This window comes from Poecilia reticulata, chromosome 4 (genome assembly GCF_904066995.2).
Source record: "Poecilia reticulata chromosome 4, P_reticulata-male-v2, whole genome shotgun sequence".
Classification (NCBI taxonomy): domain Eukaryota; kingdom Metazoa; phylum Chordata; class Actinopteri; order Cyprinodontiformes; family Poeciliidae; genus Poecilia; species Poecilia reticulata.
The window spans coordinates 4375372-4387498 of record NC_088833.1 but is presented as its reverse complement, the minus strand read 5'-3'; the positions used below and the strand labels follow the sequence as shown (position 1 = coordinate 4387498).

The window sequence follows — 12127 nt, the reverse complement described above, 5'->3', positions numbered from 1 at the left end:
CGGTCTATTAAATGTAAATTCTCTGTATTTTTACAGATTACCAGTCGGATAGCGACAGCTTTAATCCTACACTGTGGGAAGAGCAGAGACAGCAGAGGATGACTGTGGCCTTCGACTTTGAGGACAAGAAGGATGAGGAAGACAACTCTGGGAAGGTCAAGGTCCGCTTTTTGCTTTCTGACACTTTTATAGCTGTTTAATAATAACTAGCATGATTAAAATCTTAAAAAGAAAACTAATAGTGTTTTCTTTTTAACTGCATTTGTCCAGAAATCTGGCCTGTAAATGTAGATGGATGCTTTTAATTTGTAATCAGGGTAAAAATTGTTACCTACAAAATTTTCTTTTTTATTACTAAGTTTTAGTAAAAGGTAAAACCAGGTTCATCCAGAGACTTTTACTGAAAAGTTGCACCCAAATCAGTTTTTATTCGTGGCTGAATATAGCAAGAATTTAGAAAGAAAGTGACCCAAATCCTGTTTGTATTACTGAAAAAAATGTATCAAACCCAAAAGAAACTGAAAACTAGACATTTTTCTTTTAATGCAGCAAACATGCAAAATCTGCTGCAGCGTATTAGGACCGTTGTGACAGTAATCTTATAAATTATCCACAAAAACATGGAAATTTCCTGGAAAAAAAATGACATTTTCAGATATCAAAAAATGTCTACAAAATATTTTCTGAATTTCAAATGGCAAAAATTTTCTTTTGAAGAATTTCCAGAAGCTTTCTAGAATATTTCTGAGATTAATAACAAGATTTCTGACATTTTGGCAAAATGTTCTCCTTTTATTCTACAATAAAAATCAGACTGTTTGCTGTCTTGATTTTACATTGGAGGTTTTTTTGGCTACAGTTTTGGACAAACAGTTTGGACAGCCCTGACTTATCGGTTTCTGTTGGCTTCAGGTGGAGATAAACCTGAAGCGCTACCCGACGCCGTACCCTGAGGATCTGAAGAACATGGTTAAATCAGTGCAGAGCCTTGTGGGTAAAAGCATGCATCCAGGACACGGGCACCAGCACCAGCTGAGCTCAGGCACCGCCACCTCAGCAGGAACCAACATGGAGCATGCTCACCTCAGCAAAGAGCAGTACGAGCCGCCGTGGCCCCTGCCCCCGAAAGAGGTGAGAAACAGGCGGAAAACTGCAGAAGCTTCCTCAGTATTTCATGTCTTAATCTGAATTTTACATTGTTTTTACAAAATTTGGATTTATTTAAACATGATTATTGCCTAAAATATTCAGATACCAAAGAGTTTAAAGCTACAGTGTGTAACTTTCATAAAAATTATATTTATTTAGTAAATGTTTTGAAACTGTCGTGGTACAAGGCAGATAATCTCTGAAAAATTGAGCTCTTCTGCTTCTCCCACTGCTAACTAGAAACAACCAATCAGAGCCTGTAGGCGGGGCTTAGCGCTGCCAGTCATGCTGTCAGTCATAACGCTGCTATAAAATAAACAGTTTCTTTTGGTGATGACACACATCAAAATGTATTGTTGATGGTGTTTCTTTATAAATTTGTGATTCTGTATTTCTATGACGTAAAGCACCTGCTGCTGAAATGCTCTACACAAATAAATTGATTGATTTATCCGCCATCAGTGGTGGCCATGGCAACTGGCCAAGAGGGAGGACAGGAGCATTTCAGCAGCAGGTGCTTTAGAAATACAGAATTAGAATTACAAATTTATAAAGAAACACCATCAACATTACATTTTGTATGTGTGTCATCAACAAAAGAAACTGTTTATTTTATAGCAGCGCGTTCACGAAGCTGATTCACAGCGCTAAGACCCTCCTCCTGGCTCTGATTGGTTGTTTTTGACCGGGAGCGGAGCATTTCTTCAGACAGCAGCTCAGGGAGGAAGAGGAGAAGTTCAATCTTTATCTGACTCATCACTACATAGAGACAGTTTTCACAAATATGTAAAAGAAAAACATATTTTTTAAAAAGTTACGCAAGACGTCGCCTCTCTATTTGCTGCTTTAACTTTTCGGTGAACGCTCGCCAAAAGGTTCAGGCGTTCATTTTTGAGGTCAGACACTGATGTAGTCTCATTGCAAATCTCTTTGTCAGGTTTAGACGTTGCCATGGAAACGGTTAGAGCGCCTGAATTACAGCCTCTGAATCCATGATGTTGATGTGAAAATGAAACGCGTTTGACCAAAGTGTGTCTTAACCTCTTCTTGCTTTGCTCAGTTGATGCAGGTGTTTGATTCGTTTGACGGACGAAATGAAACTGTTTGCCAGGTGACTGACAGAGAGATGCAGGACTTCTCTCAGGCTCAGCTAATGGATCAAGGATCGATGCATAATTCTGGCATCGACATTCCCAAGAGGAAGGACAAGGAGGACTTGACAGAAAGCTCTGAGGTACAAAACTAACGGCGCTAGCTGATAAAAACAAGAGTTAAGTGTTTACTGTGGGGTTGTTCTGCTTTTCTTCGTGTTGTTTAATACAAGATTCATGCAGTCATTGAAGGGATAAAACATTTTTTTTTACTGAAATGAACAAAAACATGTTGATGGGTCATGATGCTGTGCTGATTATTTGAAAAAAATATATTTATTGACACCATGCACCCTTCATATTTAAACTTTAAAACTGATGTTGCATAAAAATCTAACATTTTTTTCAGTGTTTAAATCCTCTGTTAGTAATTTATTTAGACAAAAAATTTAGAGGCTTCAGATTCGAATTAGCTTCATTTTAGATAGCAAAAAAAGCAGCAAATATAAAACGCTGTTTTACAAACCAATAATTTACTAAAAGCAATAGGCTTGTCCTATAAATCTTTACATTTTTTACAGGTTCTGAGTATCTATGAAGTTTTGTAACATAATCCAGGCCTTTTTGTCCCAGCTGCTGGGTCTGTGATCCTTCGTAAAAGGATGTAATGCCATGTTGATGAACAGGAACTGTGAAATTAAGCAGCACACTGTAAAAACACAAAATATTACCAAGTAGTTTTGGTTTAGTTTTTAGTGCAAATATCTTAGTACACTTGAAATAAGACAAAACTAACTTTTTAGCTAAATATAGAAGCTTGTTTTCAGAAAATAATTCGTTCTAGCTCCACTGGCAAATTATTTCACTTAAAAATTTATTGTTACAAGTGAAAGTTACATGTAAGTTAATTTATCTCATTTCAAGTGAACTAAGGTATTTACACTAGAAAGACGACAAAAATTACTTGGTGAGATTTTGTGTTTTTGCAGTGCAGAGTTGCTGAGTGTAATATATTAGAAGAAATTAAACTTAATTTTGCGCTGAATAAATGCACTTAAGTTGAAGCTGCTTTGATGTCTTCCATGGTTTTATGTCTTTAATGTTTTTAATTTCTTTTTATTTCTTTTCTACGTTTTAATGATGTAAAGCCCCCCAGAAAACATCCCAGTTAAACGACGTTTAACTGAAATCCTAAAGGGGTTTTAATGTTTTTATCTTTTTTTTTTAATCTCTTTCTCACTGTTTATTCAATGTCACATGCTGTTTTTATTTTAATTATGTAAAGCACTTTGAAATGCCTTGCTGCTGAAATGTGCTATACAAATAAAATTGGATTGATTGATTGATACTGTAACTCTTTCAAAGTGAAATAATGCTTAATTTACTTTTTGTTCCTTTTGCACATCTTACCTGGGTTTGTTTATCGGTGCTCAGGACTCGATGGGCGGCTCGCCTAATGACATCCGTATCTCCGACATGCGGCCGACGCTGGTGGAGCCGCCGATGTACAAACCAAAGGTGGTGCTGCTGGGGAAGGATAAGAAAGGTACCGCATCATGCAGAGAGTCGTAATCACAAAGCTGCAAATGATAACCTAATGGTTTTATTTTTAGCAACTGTGAGGCTTGTTGCAATGGCGTCCATCAATTAGTCACAATGTGAGGCAGATTAACTGTAACAAAAATAAGGAACGTCTTAATTTATTCAAATTTACAGCTGTGAAAACGTTCCTTAAAAGGGACGCATGATGATAAATTTACATTTTGCGTGTTTTTGTGCTTCCACTTGTGTTTTTACTGCTCCTGAAAGCCGCTTAAACAGTTTTTTAAAAAGCCGTTTTTTGGCATTAAGTTCATGTTTTTTGGTGTCTGAATATTGAGCCGTTTCAAAAACTTGCCCCTCCCCTCACCTAGCAACCCAGCCCGTTACCTAGCAACCCAGCAAAGCCTAGCCCGTCACCTAGCAACCAGAGAACTGAGCAGGCTAAAATCTCAGTATGTGAGAATTATTTGGTTAAAAAATGTAGTGAACCTTAGGCCGATCCTAATCTGCTCTAAAAGCATCTGAAAACTGTATTCAAGTAAGAGCAGCACCACTTCAACTTATTTTTACACGAGTAAAAGTAAGAAGTATCCAAAATTACTCAAGTAAAAAGTAAAAAAGTATTTGGTTACAAAGTCCACCTGCGTACAGAGTATCTCATCAAATTATCTATCATTTAACATTTAAAACTTACATCATCCAAAATATATTTTGTTTTTTTTTTTAAGAACCAAAATGTCAATAATTCATATAATTAACAAAAAATAACATAAGAACATTTTTCAAAATCAGTTTCTTTCAATAAAAAACGTATAAACTTTAACACAAACTGCAGGTGTTTGTGTCTGGTGAATCTTTTCCAGAAATTTTACTCATGTTACAGTAGCGATACTTCATAGAAGATTAACCAAGTAAAAGTAGAAAGTAAAGCACAGTAAAAATACTCCTAAAGTAAATTTTTTTCAAAAAGGTTCCTCTAGTAAATATAACTAGTTACTACCCATCTCTGCTTAAACCTAAAATGAAACAGTAAAATCAACCAAAATGTGACCTTCAGAAGCACAAAGCTGTTTATTCTGCGTTAGACGTGTTGTGCAGGTGAGACGTTTGTCCTTCTGTGTCCCCGTCCAGAGTCGACAGACGAGGAGGTCGATAAGCTCCACTGTCTGAACCACAGTGGCTCCTCGGCCACCTACTCCGACTACTCGCCCTCTCAGGGCTCCTCAGGCTCCTCCAATCCCTCCGCCAACACACACTCACACACACACACACACACACACTCTCATGCGCACGCACACACTCCTGCCCTGCCCGCCCCCAGTAAGGACCAGGCCCCTCAAACACACTGGACCAACAGGTAAACACACCGGCTTCTCAAAAGCAAAACACCTTACGGAGGTTTTCTGTCTCGTTGCTACAGGAAACATCTTGGTTCACCTGAAGTAAGACAAAAAGAACTCAAGTATATTTTTGAGTTAATATTGATGATAACATACGAGCTCCACTGGCAGATTATTTCACTTATAACATGTCTTGTTATAAGCAGTGGCGTCACAAGACCTGTTTTATGGGGGCCCGAGCCCCTGAAATATTATCAACCCCCCTTTGAATAATTTGGTGGGTTTTTTTTGTTGCTGATATAATTTTTTATTTGCCAACAAATTTAATATAATGTTACCAGAGTATCAGTTTAAAATGTCGTTTTTAAATTAAATATGATCATAAATCTGTCAGTTTTCCTTTACTTTATATTAAAACAGTCTGGGAAATATTGCTGTACTTAGAAGGTGAGCAACATTTGCTTGGAAATCATTTTATCACATTGATTAACTATTTATAATCACATTTCATAGCATTTGTACTATGAATACCGTTTTAAACAGTAGAAAAGCAACGTCTTTGTTTTTGTTTGAGAAATTTTGTACTCGCCTGTTCATCTCCTGGGGACTAAGCCCCCCCAATGTTTAAAACCTAGTCACACCCCTGATTATAAGTTAAATAATTCACCATTTTCATTGATATTAAGGAATTATTTATTTAAAACAAGCTCATATATCTCGCTAAAAAGTCTCTTGCAAGTTAGTTTTGTCTTATTTCAAGTGTTTTAGAGTATTTCCACTAGAAACTCGACTGATACTTGGTAAAATGTTGTGTTTTTGCAGCGTATGTTCTCATCAAACATCTCATCTATTATCTAATTTTCTCCAGCAGTTTTCTCCATCTCTTGCATATCTCAACTCGCTCCGTCTTTTCTCTTCTCCCTCCATCTTTGTGCAACCTTCTCGCCTGTCTGTTTGCTCGTGAAGGTCAGAGAGTCTTGTTAAGATGCTGCAGATTGCCGTTCAGTTTGTTCCTTCTCTGGTTTGAAGAGGCTTCCTGTGTGGGATCCACTGTTTGGAGGCGCGCTGCTTTTTGCACAGAGAGATGAAAAGAACCAATTAAAGAGGCATGGCTCCTCTGCGGAGGGTATTGCACATTAATGATATAAGCTGACGTATGTGGAACTGGGAATCGCATTAAAAATTAATATCAAAACGTGTTTTGAATCTGGTTTCTGACTCGCAGTAAAAAAAAAATGTAATCTCAGATCGCAAGCCAAATCTCTTACATTACGGCCTCAGGCGTGATGATTAGTTTTTATTAAAATCAGACTGTGTATTACTGACAAATAATTAAAAATATTTTCAATAAAAGAGATTTAAATCTTGTAAAAAAAATTCTTAGAATATCTATTTGTTAAATAAATCAGGTAGCAGTTATAATTAAATTATATGATAAATAGAAATCATTTTAATTTTTAAGTGAAAGTCATCAACAAATAGAAAAAGAAGGCGTTTACTGAATGTTTTGTGCTAAAACTTATTTAGTATCTACGGTTAATTTAAATCAACGTTGTGTATTTTTATGGAGGACTGAGAAACTCTGCTAGTTTGAGTCTTCAGAAATAAACATATGCAGATACAAAATGTGTGGGATCCCTGAAAAATTACATTTTTGCATCTGATAATCCAGATTTTTCTGGTGTTTGACTTTGAAAAGCTCCTGCACTAGAAACAGACTTCCTCTTTGTTTCCCAGTCTTTCTATCTGACTTTTATTTTGTAAATTTTTTCAACATTATATTAGTTATTTCACAACGTCTGTTCAGATCTCAGTCTCTACGATGTGTTTTTTATTTGCCTGCATCCTCGTGAAACATATTTGTTTACAAAGATGCAAATGACAGTGAAAAGAGTTTGAAGGCACTTGCATTTGGCATCCATCCTCTTAGAAACATAATTACTCCAAACATGGTTCTCTGCCCAGTTGATGTTTAGGAGGAACATCGGGGAAAGCTGTCGGGTCCAAGTGCCAGTGGGTTGGACTGCAGCACATGTTCACGATGCACCGACTATGAAACAGTTCAGTTTGTTCTCTTTATGTGACTCCTGATATGTTTTATTTTTGTAGACTTGCACAGTCATTCCCAAAGCCTATTGACTCCAAGCCCCTGCTGTCTCAGAGAGAAACCCCTCCGTCGGGAACGCTGCAGCAACGGGGAGATCGGCGTCCGCTCAGCGAGCCTTTTGATTGGTCGGAGGCTCAGCACTATGACAACACGGGTTTTGACGCTGAGGAGTCTCCGATGAACCCGACGTCCTCTAACACGAGTCAGGGCAATCCGCCGCTGGGCTCCAAACCCCGCAGCCAGTCGGCTCATGGCCGCCGGCCCCTCCTCAGGCAAGATCGAATCGTAGGAGTCCCCTTGGAGCTGGATACCCAGACACTCCCCTACCACGGAAACCAGCGCTCCACCCCGGATAACGACCCACAATCCTCTGGACCTTCTTCCCAAAACCCCTGGCAGAATTGGACCAGGACGCCCAGCCCGTTGGAGGACAGGACTGCTTTCCCCTCAAAGCTGGACCTGACGCCAACCTCAAGCCCCAATCCTGACCGCAAGGACATGGACTCACGGTGAGCCATCGGACTTAATGGACTCACAACTAATACTGGTTTATGGTTTATTAGATTAAAATTAGTTCCAATTGATTATCTGATTTTCTGTTTCTGTTATAATTTCCAGACTGGAGCAGGGCTCAGGACCTTTGCCCGGATCCTGGACGTATCACAACAGCCAGGGGGAGCAGATCAGGAAGGACCAGCTCACCATCAGCGGGGGAAACAAGGTCACAGTGGTGATGAGTAGAAGCTCCGACCGACTTTCCCCCATGATGAAGGAAACCAGATCCAAGTTTAAGAAGTCCCAGAGCATAGATGAGATCGACATCGGCTCCTATAAAGTCTACAGGTCAGTTCAGTGTTCATATTCAGTCTGAGAGTCAAGAGAGACTTCTAGAGATTCCTACAGTCAGCGATTTGGCCTGCTGATAACGATTTTAGACAGTTCTGATTATGTTCAGGAATAATCTTCAAAACGTTTCTTTATAGCCTCCCTACCATTAATTGTAATTAAAATAATATATTATTATTAAGAGAGTAAACTGTGTGTGAGAGAGAAGCCCAGTTTTCACAAATATCTCCTTTTTGTTTTGAAATTATACTGAATGTAGCTAAAGTTGAGTTTCTAACATGATACGTTCACTGATCAGAAACAAGATTGGATCTTTGAGTTTCTGATGTTGCCTTGTATTTTCCTCTTTCTTCCCAGTATTCCCATGGAAAGCTACAGTTCATCCATTGAGCAGCAGACCAGTTTGGACCGCCCAGAGCTCCCTGGTTCCATGGAGCAGACCAGCATGTCTCGGTCTCAATCTGCCCCCATGTTAGATGACGAGCTGGGCTTCCCAGGACACGGAGGCGGCAACCAGAATCAGTCTGGGCAAAATCAAAAACCTGCCATTCCTCACAAGGCCTATCATTTTGACCAGAACTACAACCCCCAGGTCAGAAATGCATATATATATATATATATATATATTTATATATATATATATATATATATATATATATATATATATATATATATATATATATGACATTGTGTCTGTGTGAGAAAATATAGATATCGTTTACATCCAGAAACTAACTCTGCAGGACAGAAAGTTGATTCTCTTACCTGCTGCGATAGAACAGCTCGGCTAACAAAATGAAACCTGGAGACGTAGGTCTTATTAATTTAGTGCAGTGAAAATCACACAGACCAAACCTATTAAAGAGCAACTCAAAACTGACACTGTCTGGCTATGCGCAGATACGTTGCCATGGCAACTGACTGACAACAGCTCCACTAATGTATCGGCATACGTCAACATTTCACACACAAAGCACATTACATGTCATTCGATTACAATTTCATGCTTGTTTAATGTGTATTATTGATAAGTGATAACCTGAACACAGCAGTGGTTGATTAGCAAATTAAAACACCTTGCCTTAAAAAAAAAAACGTAAACTGAAGCGAAACACTCCGAATTCTGCAGCACATCTACGTGTTAAGATTGTCATAGTCAAGCTAGCATAACTGACCGACTTCTCTCTCCCTCGCCATTTCTTCTTTTTTTATTAAAAAAAGTGAAATGTGACACCGTGGAGCTTGTTATCTAGTTATCATATTGTTGACATTTAGGAGGAAATCTCCACATCTCTTTTTCCTACAGATGTCACACGTGTAGTTAAGATTTAGCGCATAATGTTTACACCTTTACAACTTTTGTGGTAGTCATCAGTGCCGAGCAGGTTTTTCCCTCCAGCAGGAAACTGAGGGGTGGGATGACGTCACGTTGCAACGTACTTAAAAAATGTTTTAAATAAATGCAGCATTTTGGGGGTAAATTCAGATAATTCTCAAATACCAGGTTTAGTGTGTCAACGATGATGCCTGAATCCTTTCCACTGACTCATTGATGAACTTTCTACCCAATCAGGTGACCATAGATCGCAGAATCCCTCCTCCATTCCCCAACACACCAGATTATGTAAACCACTCCTCAAAGGCCATGGATTACTTGAGTCAGCCGGGAAAGACGCTACCCAAGGAGCTTGTGAGTCCTCGGTATCGCGCGTATCCACCGCTGGAGATGTTTTCATTCCCCCAAGCCCCAATCAACCAGGACGGCCCGTCCAGCCAGCAGCAGCAAACTATCTCAACTCAGCGCTCCAGGCCAGGCTTTCTGAGGAGAGCCGACTCTTTGGTGAGCTCCACTGAGCTCGCCTTGTTTCGCAGAGTTCATGAAGCCCAGCAGGAGGCGCTACAGGAAGCTCAGTACAAGCATCAGGTAGGAGCCAGTCAAAAAAAAAACAAAATAATGCCTCTTTAAAATTCATCGCATATCATGTGCAACATCAAAAATGTGTTTATGTTAATCCACACAGCACATGTGCTGCTATAAATATATGAAAGCAATTACGGTAATCAAAAACAAATCTGTTAATCTTGTTGTGTTGAAGTATTTTTTTTTTGAGTGATTGCAAATCTTTTCTGTTCTAATTATTACAGTTGTTTTCTTTTATACTGTTCATAAAGTGTGCACTGCAAAAAACACAACGTCTTACCAAGTAATTTTGGTCTAGTTTCTATTGCAGGCAGTATATTTGAAATAAGACAAAACAGACTTATAACCAGACGTTTCTGCCATTTTATAAGTGAAATAATCTGCCAGTGGGCCTGGTACTTTTCCACCAATATTAAGGAATTACTGACTTAAAACAAGTTTCTTTATCATGCTGAAGAATTACTTATAAGTTTGTTTTATTTTAAGTGTAGCAAAATATTTGCACTAGAACCTAAATCAAAAATACTTTGCAAGATTTTGTGTTTTTACAGTGTATTTTGAGGAAACCAAATCTTTCTTCTTTTAAACTGTATTTCTGGCCATTCCATCAAAAATACAATTACTTTTGTGTTTATACTCTTATTCCAACAGATTTAATTTAATACAGCAATAAAATAATTTAAATCAGTGAACACCAAATTAGCTAAATGTACATTTTTAACAGTGTATGAAGGCCACTGCAGATAGACGAAATTAGTACATTTCTAACAAAAATCTCAGAAAAATCTTCGAAATTTCTGAGCATGAAAAGTCAAAAATGTTTGAGAAAAAATGTATTGACTTGAAACAAACTCCTAAATCTTGCTGAAAAATTGCTTGTAAATGAGTTTTTTCTTATTTCAGATCAGATATTTGCACTGTAAACTAAACCAAAATTACTTGGTAAGATTTTGTGTTTTTGCAGTGTGTGTCTGATACATGAAGATTTTCCGTCTTATCAAAAGATAAATGTGTATCTTATTTCAGTTGTTTGATTTAATTTATTCTCCTGATTTGCTAATACAGGTGCTGTGCATCGATTGTGATAAAAACAGGCTAATGTAATTTGTTTGCTTGGACTCAGACGGACCCGCCTCATTACAGTCGGGCTCTTGCCTACTCGTCCCCCATGGAGCATTCTGCCCTCTCCAACATGTCCGACAACCAAAATCAGATGATGCACAACAAGAGAAACGGTCGCTACGACGACGACTACACCACTTATCAGGAGCAGAAGAAGCCCATGATTGGTTATCCGACCAAAAGTCTGACTCAGCGTCGCCCCCTGTCTGCTCGGAGCTACAGCACCGAAACGTACGGAGCATCTCAGGTAACGCAAAAATAAAAACCAACCCTTTAGCAGCTTCTCTTTGCTGGGTTTTGAGTTTTTGATTTCATCCATATTTAAATCAGTTTATATATAATTAGATATGATATATAACTTTTGTTTTGGTTAAAGTGAAAGCAGTCTTCCCATCTATAAAACAACTTTGTTTTTCAATGCTTTCTACTATTTGTATAATTTACTTTCTCAGAAAGAAAATTTTAAACGTAAACTATTACTAAAAGAAGAAATATTTACTTCTCAGTGGCAATTTTCTACTGATCATTATGTGGCTTCTACCTCTTCTTATAGTATTACAGAAGAAATAAATATTGTTTCCTACAACACATGATAATAAAAACCCACAGAAATGAGATCAATCAGAAAAATGAAAACATATTTAAGCCTGGTCTATGTTTTAGATTTATATTTAAAGAAAACAATAAACACAGATACAAATTATTAGGATCTTTTTACAGTTGTACTGTAAGAAATCCTAATATTATCTGAAGTATTGTAACAACTATAGATATGTTTACATTTTCTTTATCACATGCATCATTTTAAAGTTATTCACTGTCGGCTTTCAGTAAGTTAGCCTCACCTGTAAATGATGTAAGTAGTTGTAGGGATTCATAAATAAATCGATGTAAACATGGAGTTTTATTCATAAGCTGAATGAGACGAGGAAAACTTTTTTTTATTTCCTTAGCATGCAGAGTATTAGATCTTGTTTGGTGTTAATTAGTTGGAGTCGGCCTGTTGAAG

The 12127-nt window shown here is 37.8% G+C and overlaps 1 protein-coding gene across 17 annotated transcripts in view; it reads left to right on the top strand.

The window, feature by feature from the left end:
- lrrc7 (leucine rich repeat containing 7) overlaps positions 1 to 12127 on the top strand; it is a 154166-nt gene that overhangs the window by 114082 nt on the left and 27957 nt on the right. For 15 of the 17 annotated variants that reach the window (XM_017304405.2, XM_008406230.3, XM_081606037.1 and 12 more), the window contains 10 exons: positions 37 to 161; positions 913 to 1131; positions 2210 to 2383; positions 3675 to 3786; positions 4914 to 5139; positions 7232 to 7738; positions 7848 to 8072; positions 8433 to 8667; positions 9649 to 9999; positions 11120 to 11365. In XM_017304405.2, coding sequence (XP_017159894.1) covers positions 37 to 161; positions 913 to 1131; positions 2210 to 2383; positions 3675 to 3786; positions 4914 to 5139; positions 7232 to 7738; positions 7848 to 8072; positions 8433 to 8667; positions 9649 to 9999; positions 11120 to 11365 — 2420 coding nt within the window. The remainder of the gene's footprint in view (positions 1 to 36; positions 162 to 912; positions 1132 to 2209; positions 2384 to 3674; positions 3787 to 4913; positions 5140 to 7231; positions 7739 to 7847; positions 8073 to 8432; positions 8668 to 9648; positions 10000 to 11119; positions 11366 to 12127) is intronic. The other 2 variants (XM_008406228.3, XM_008406225.3) reach the window with 1 other exon arrangement.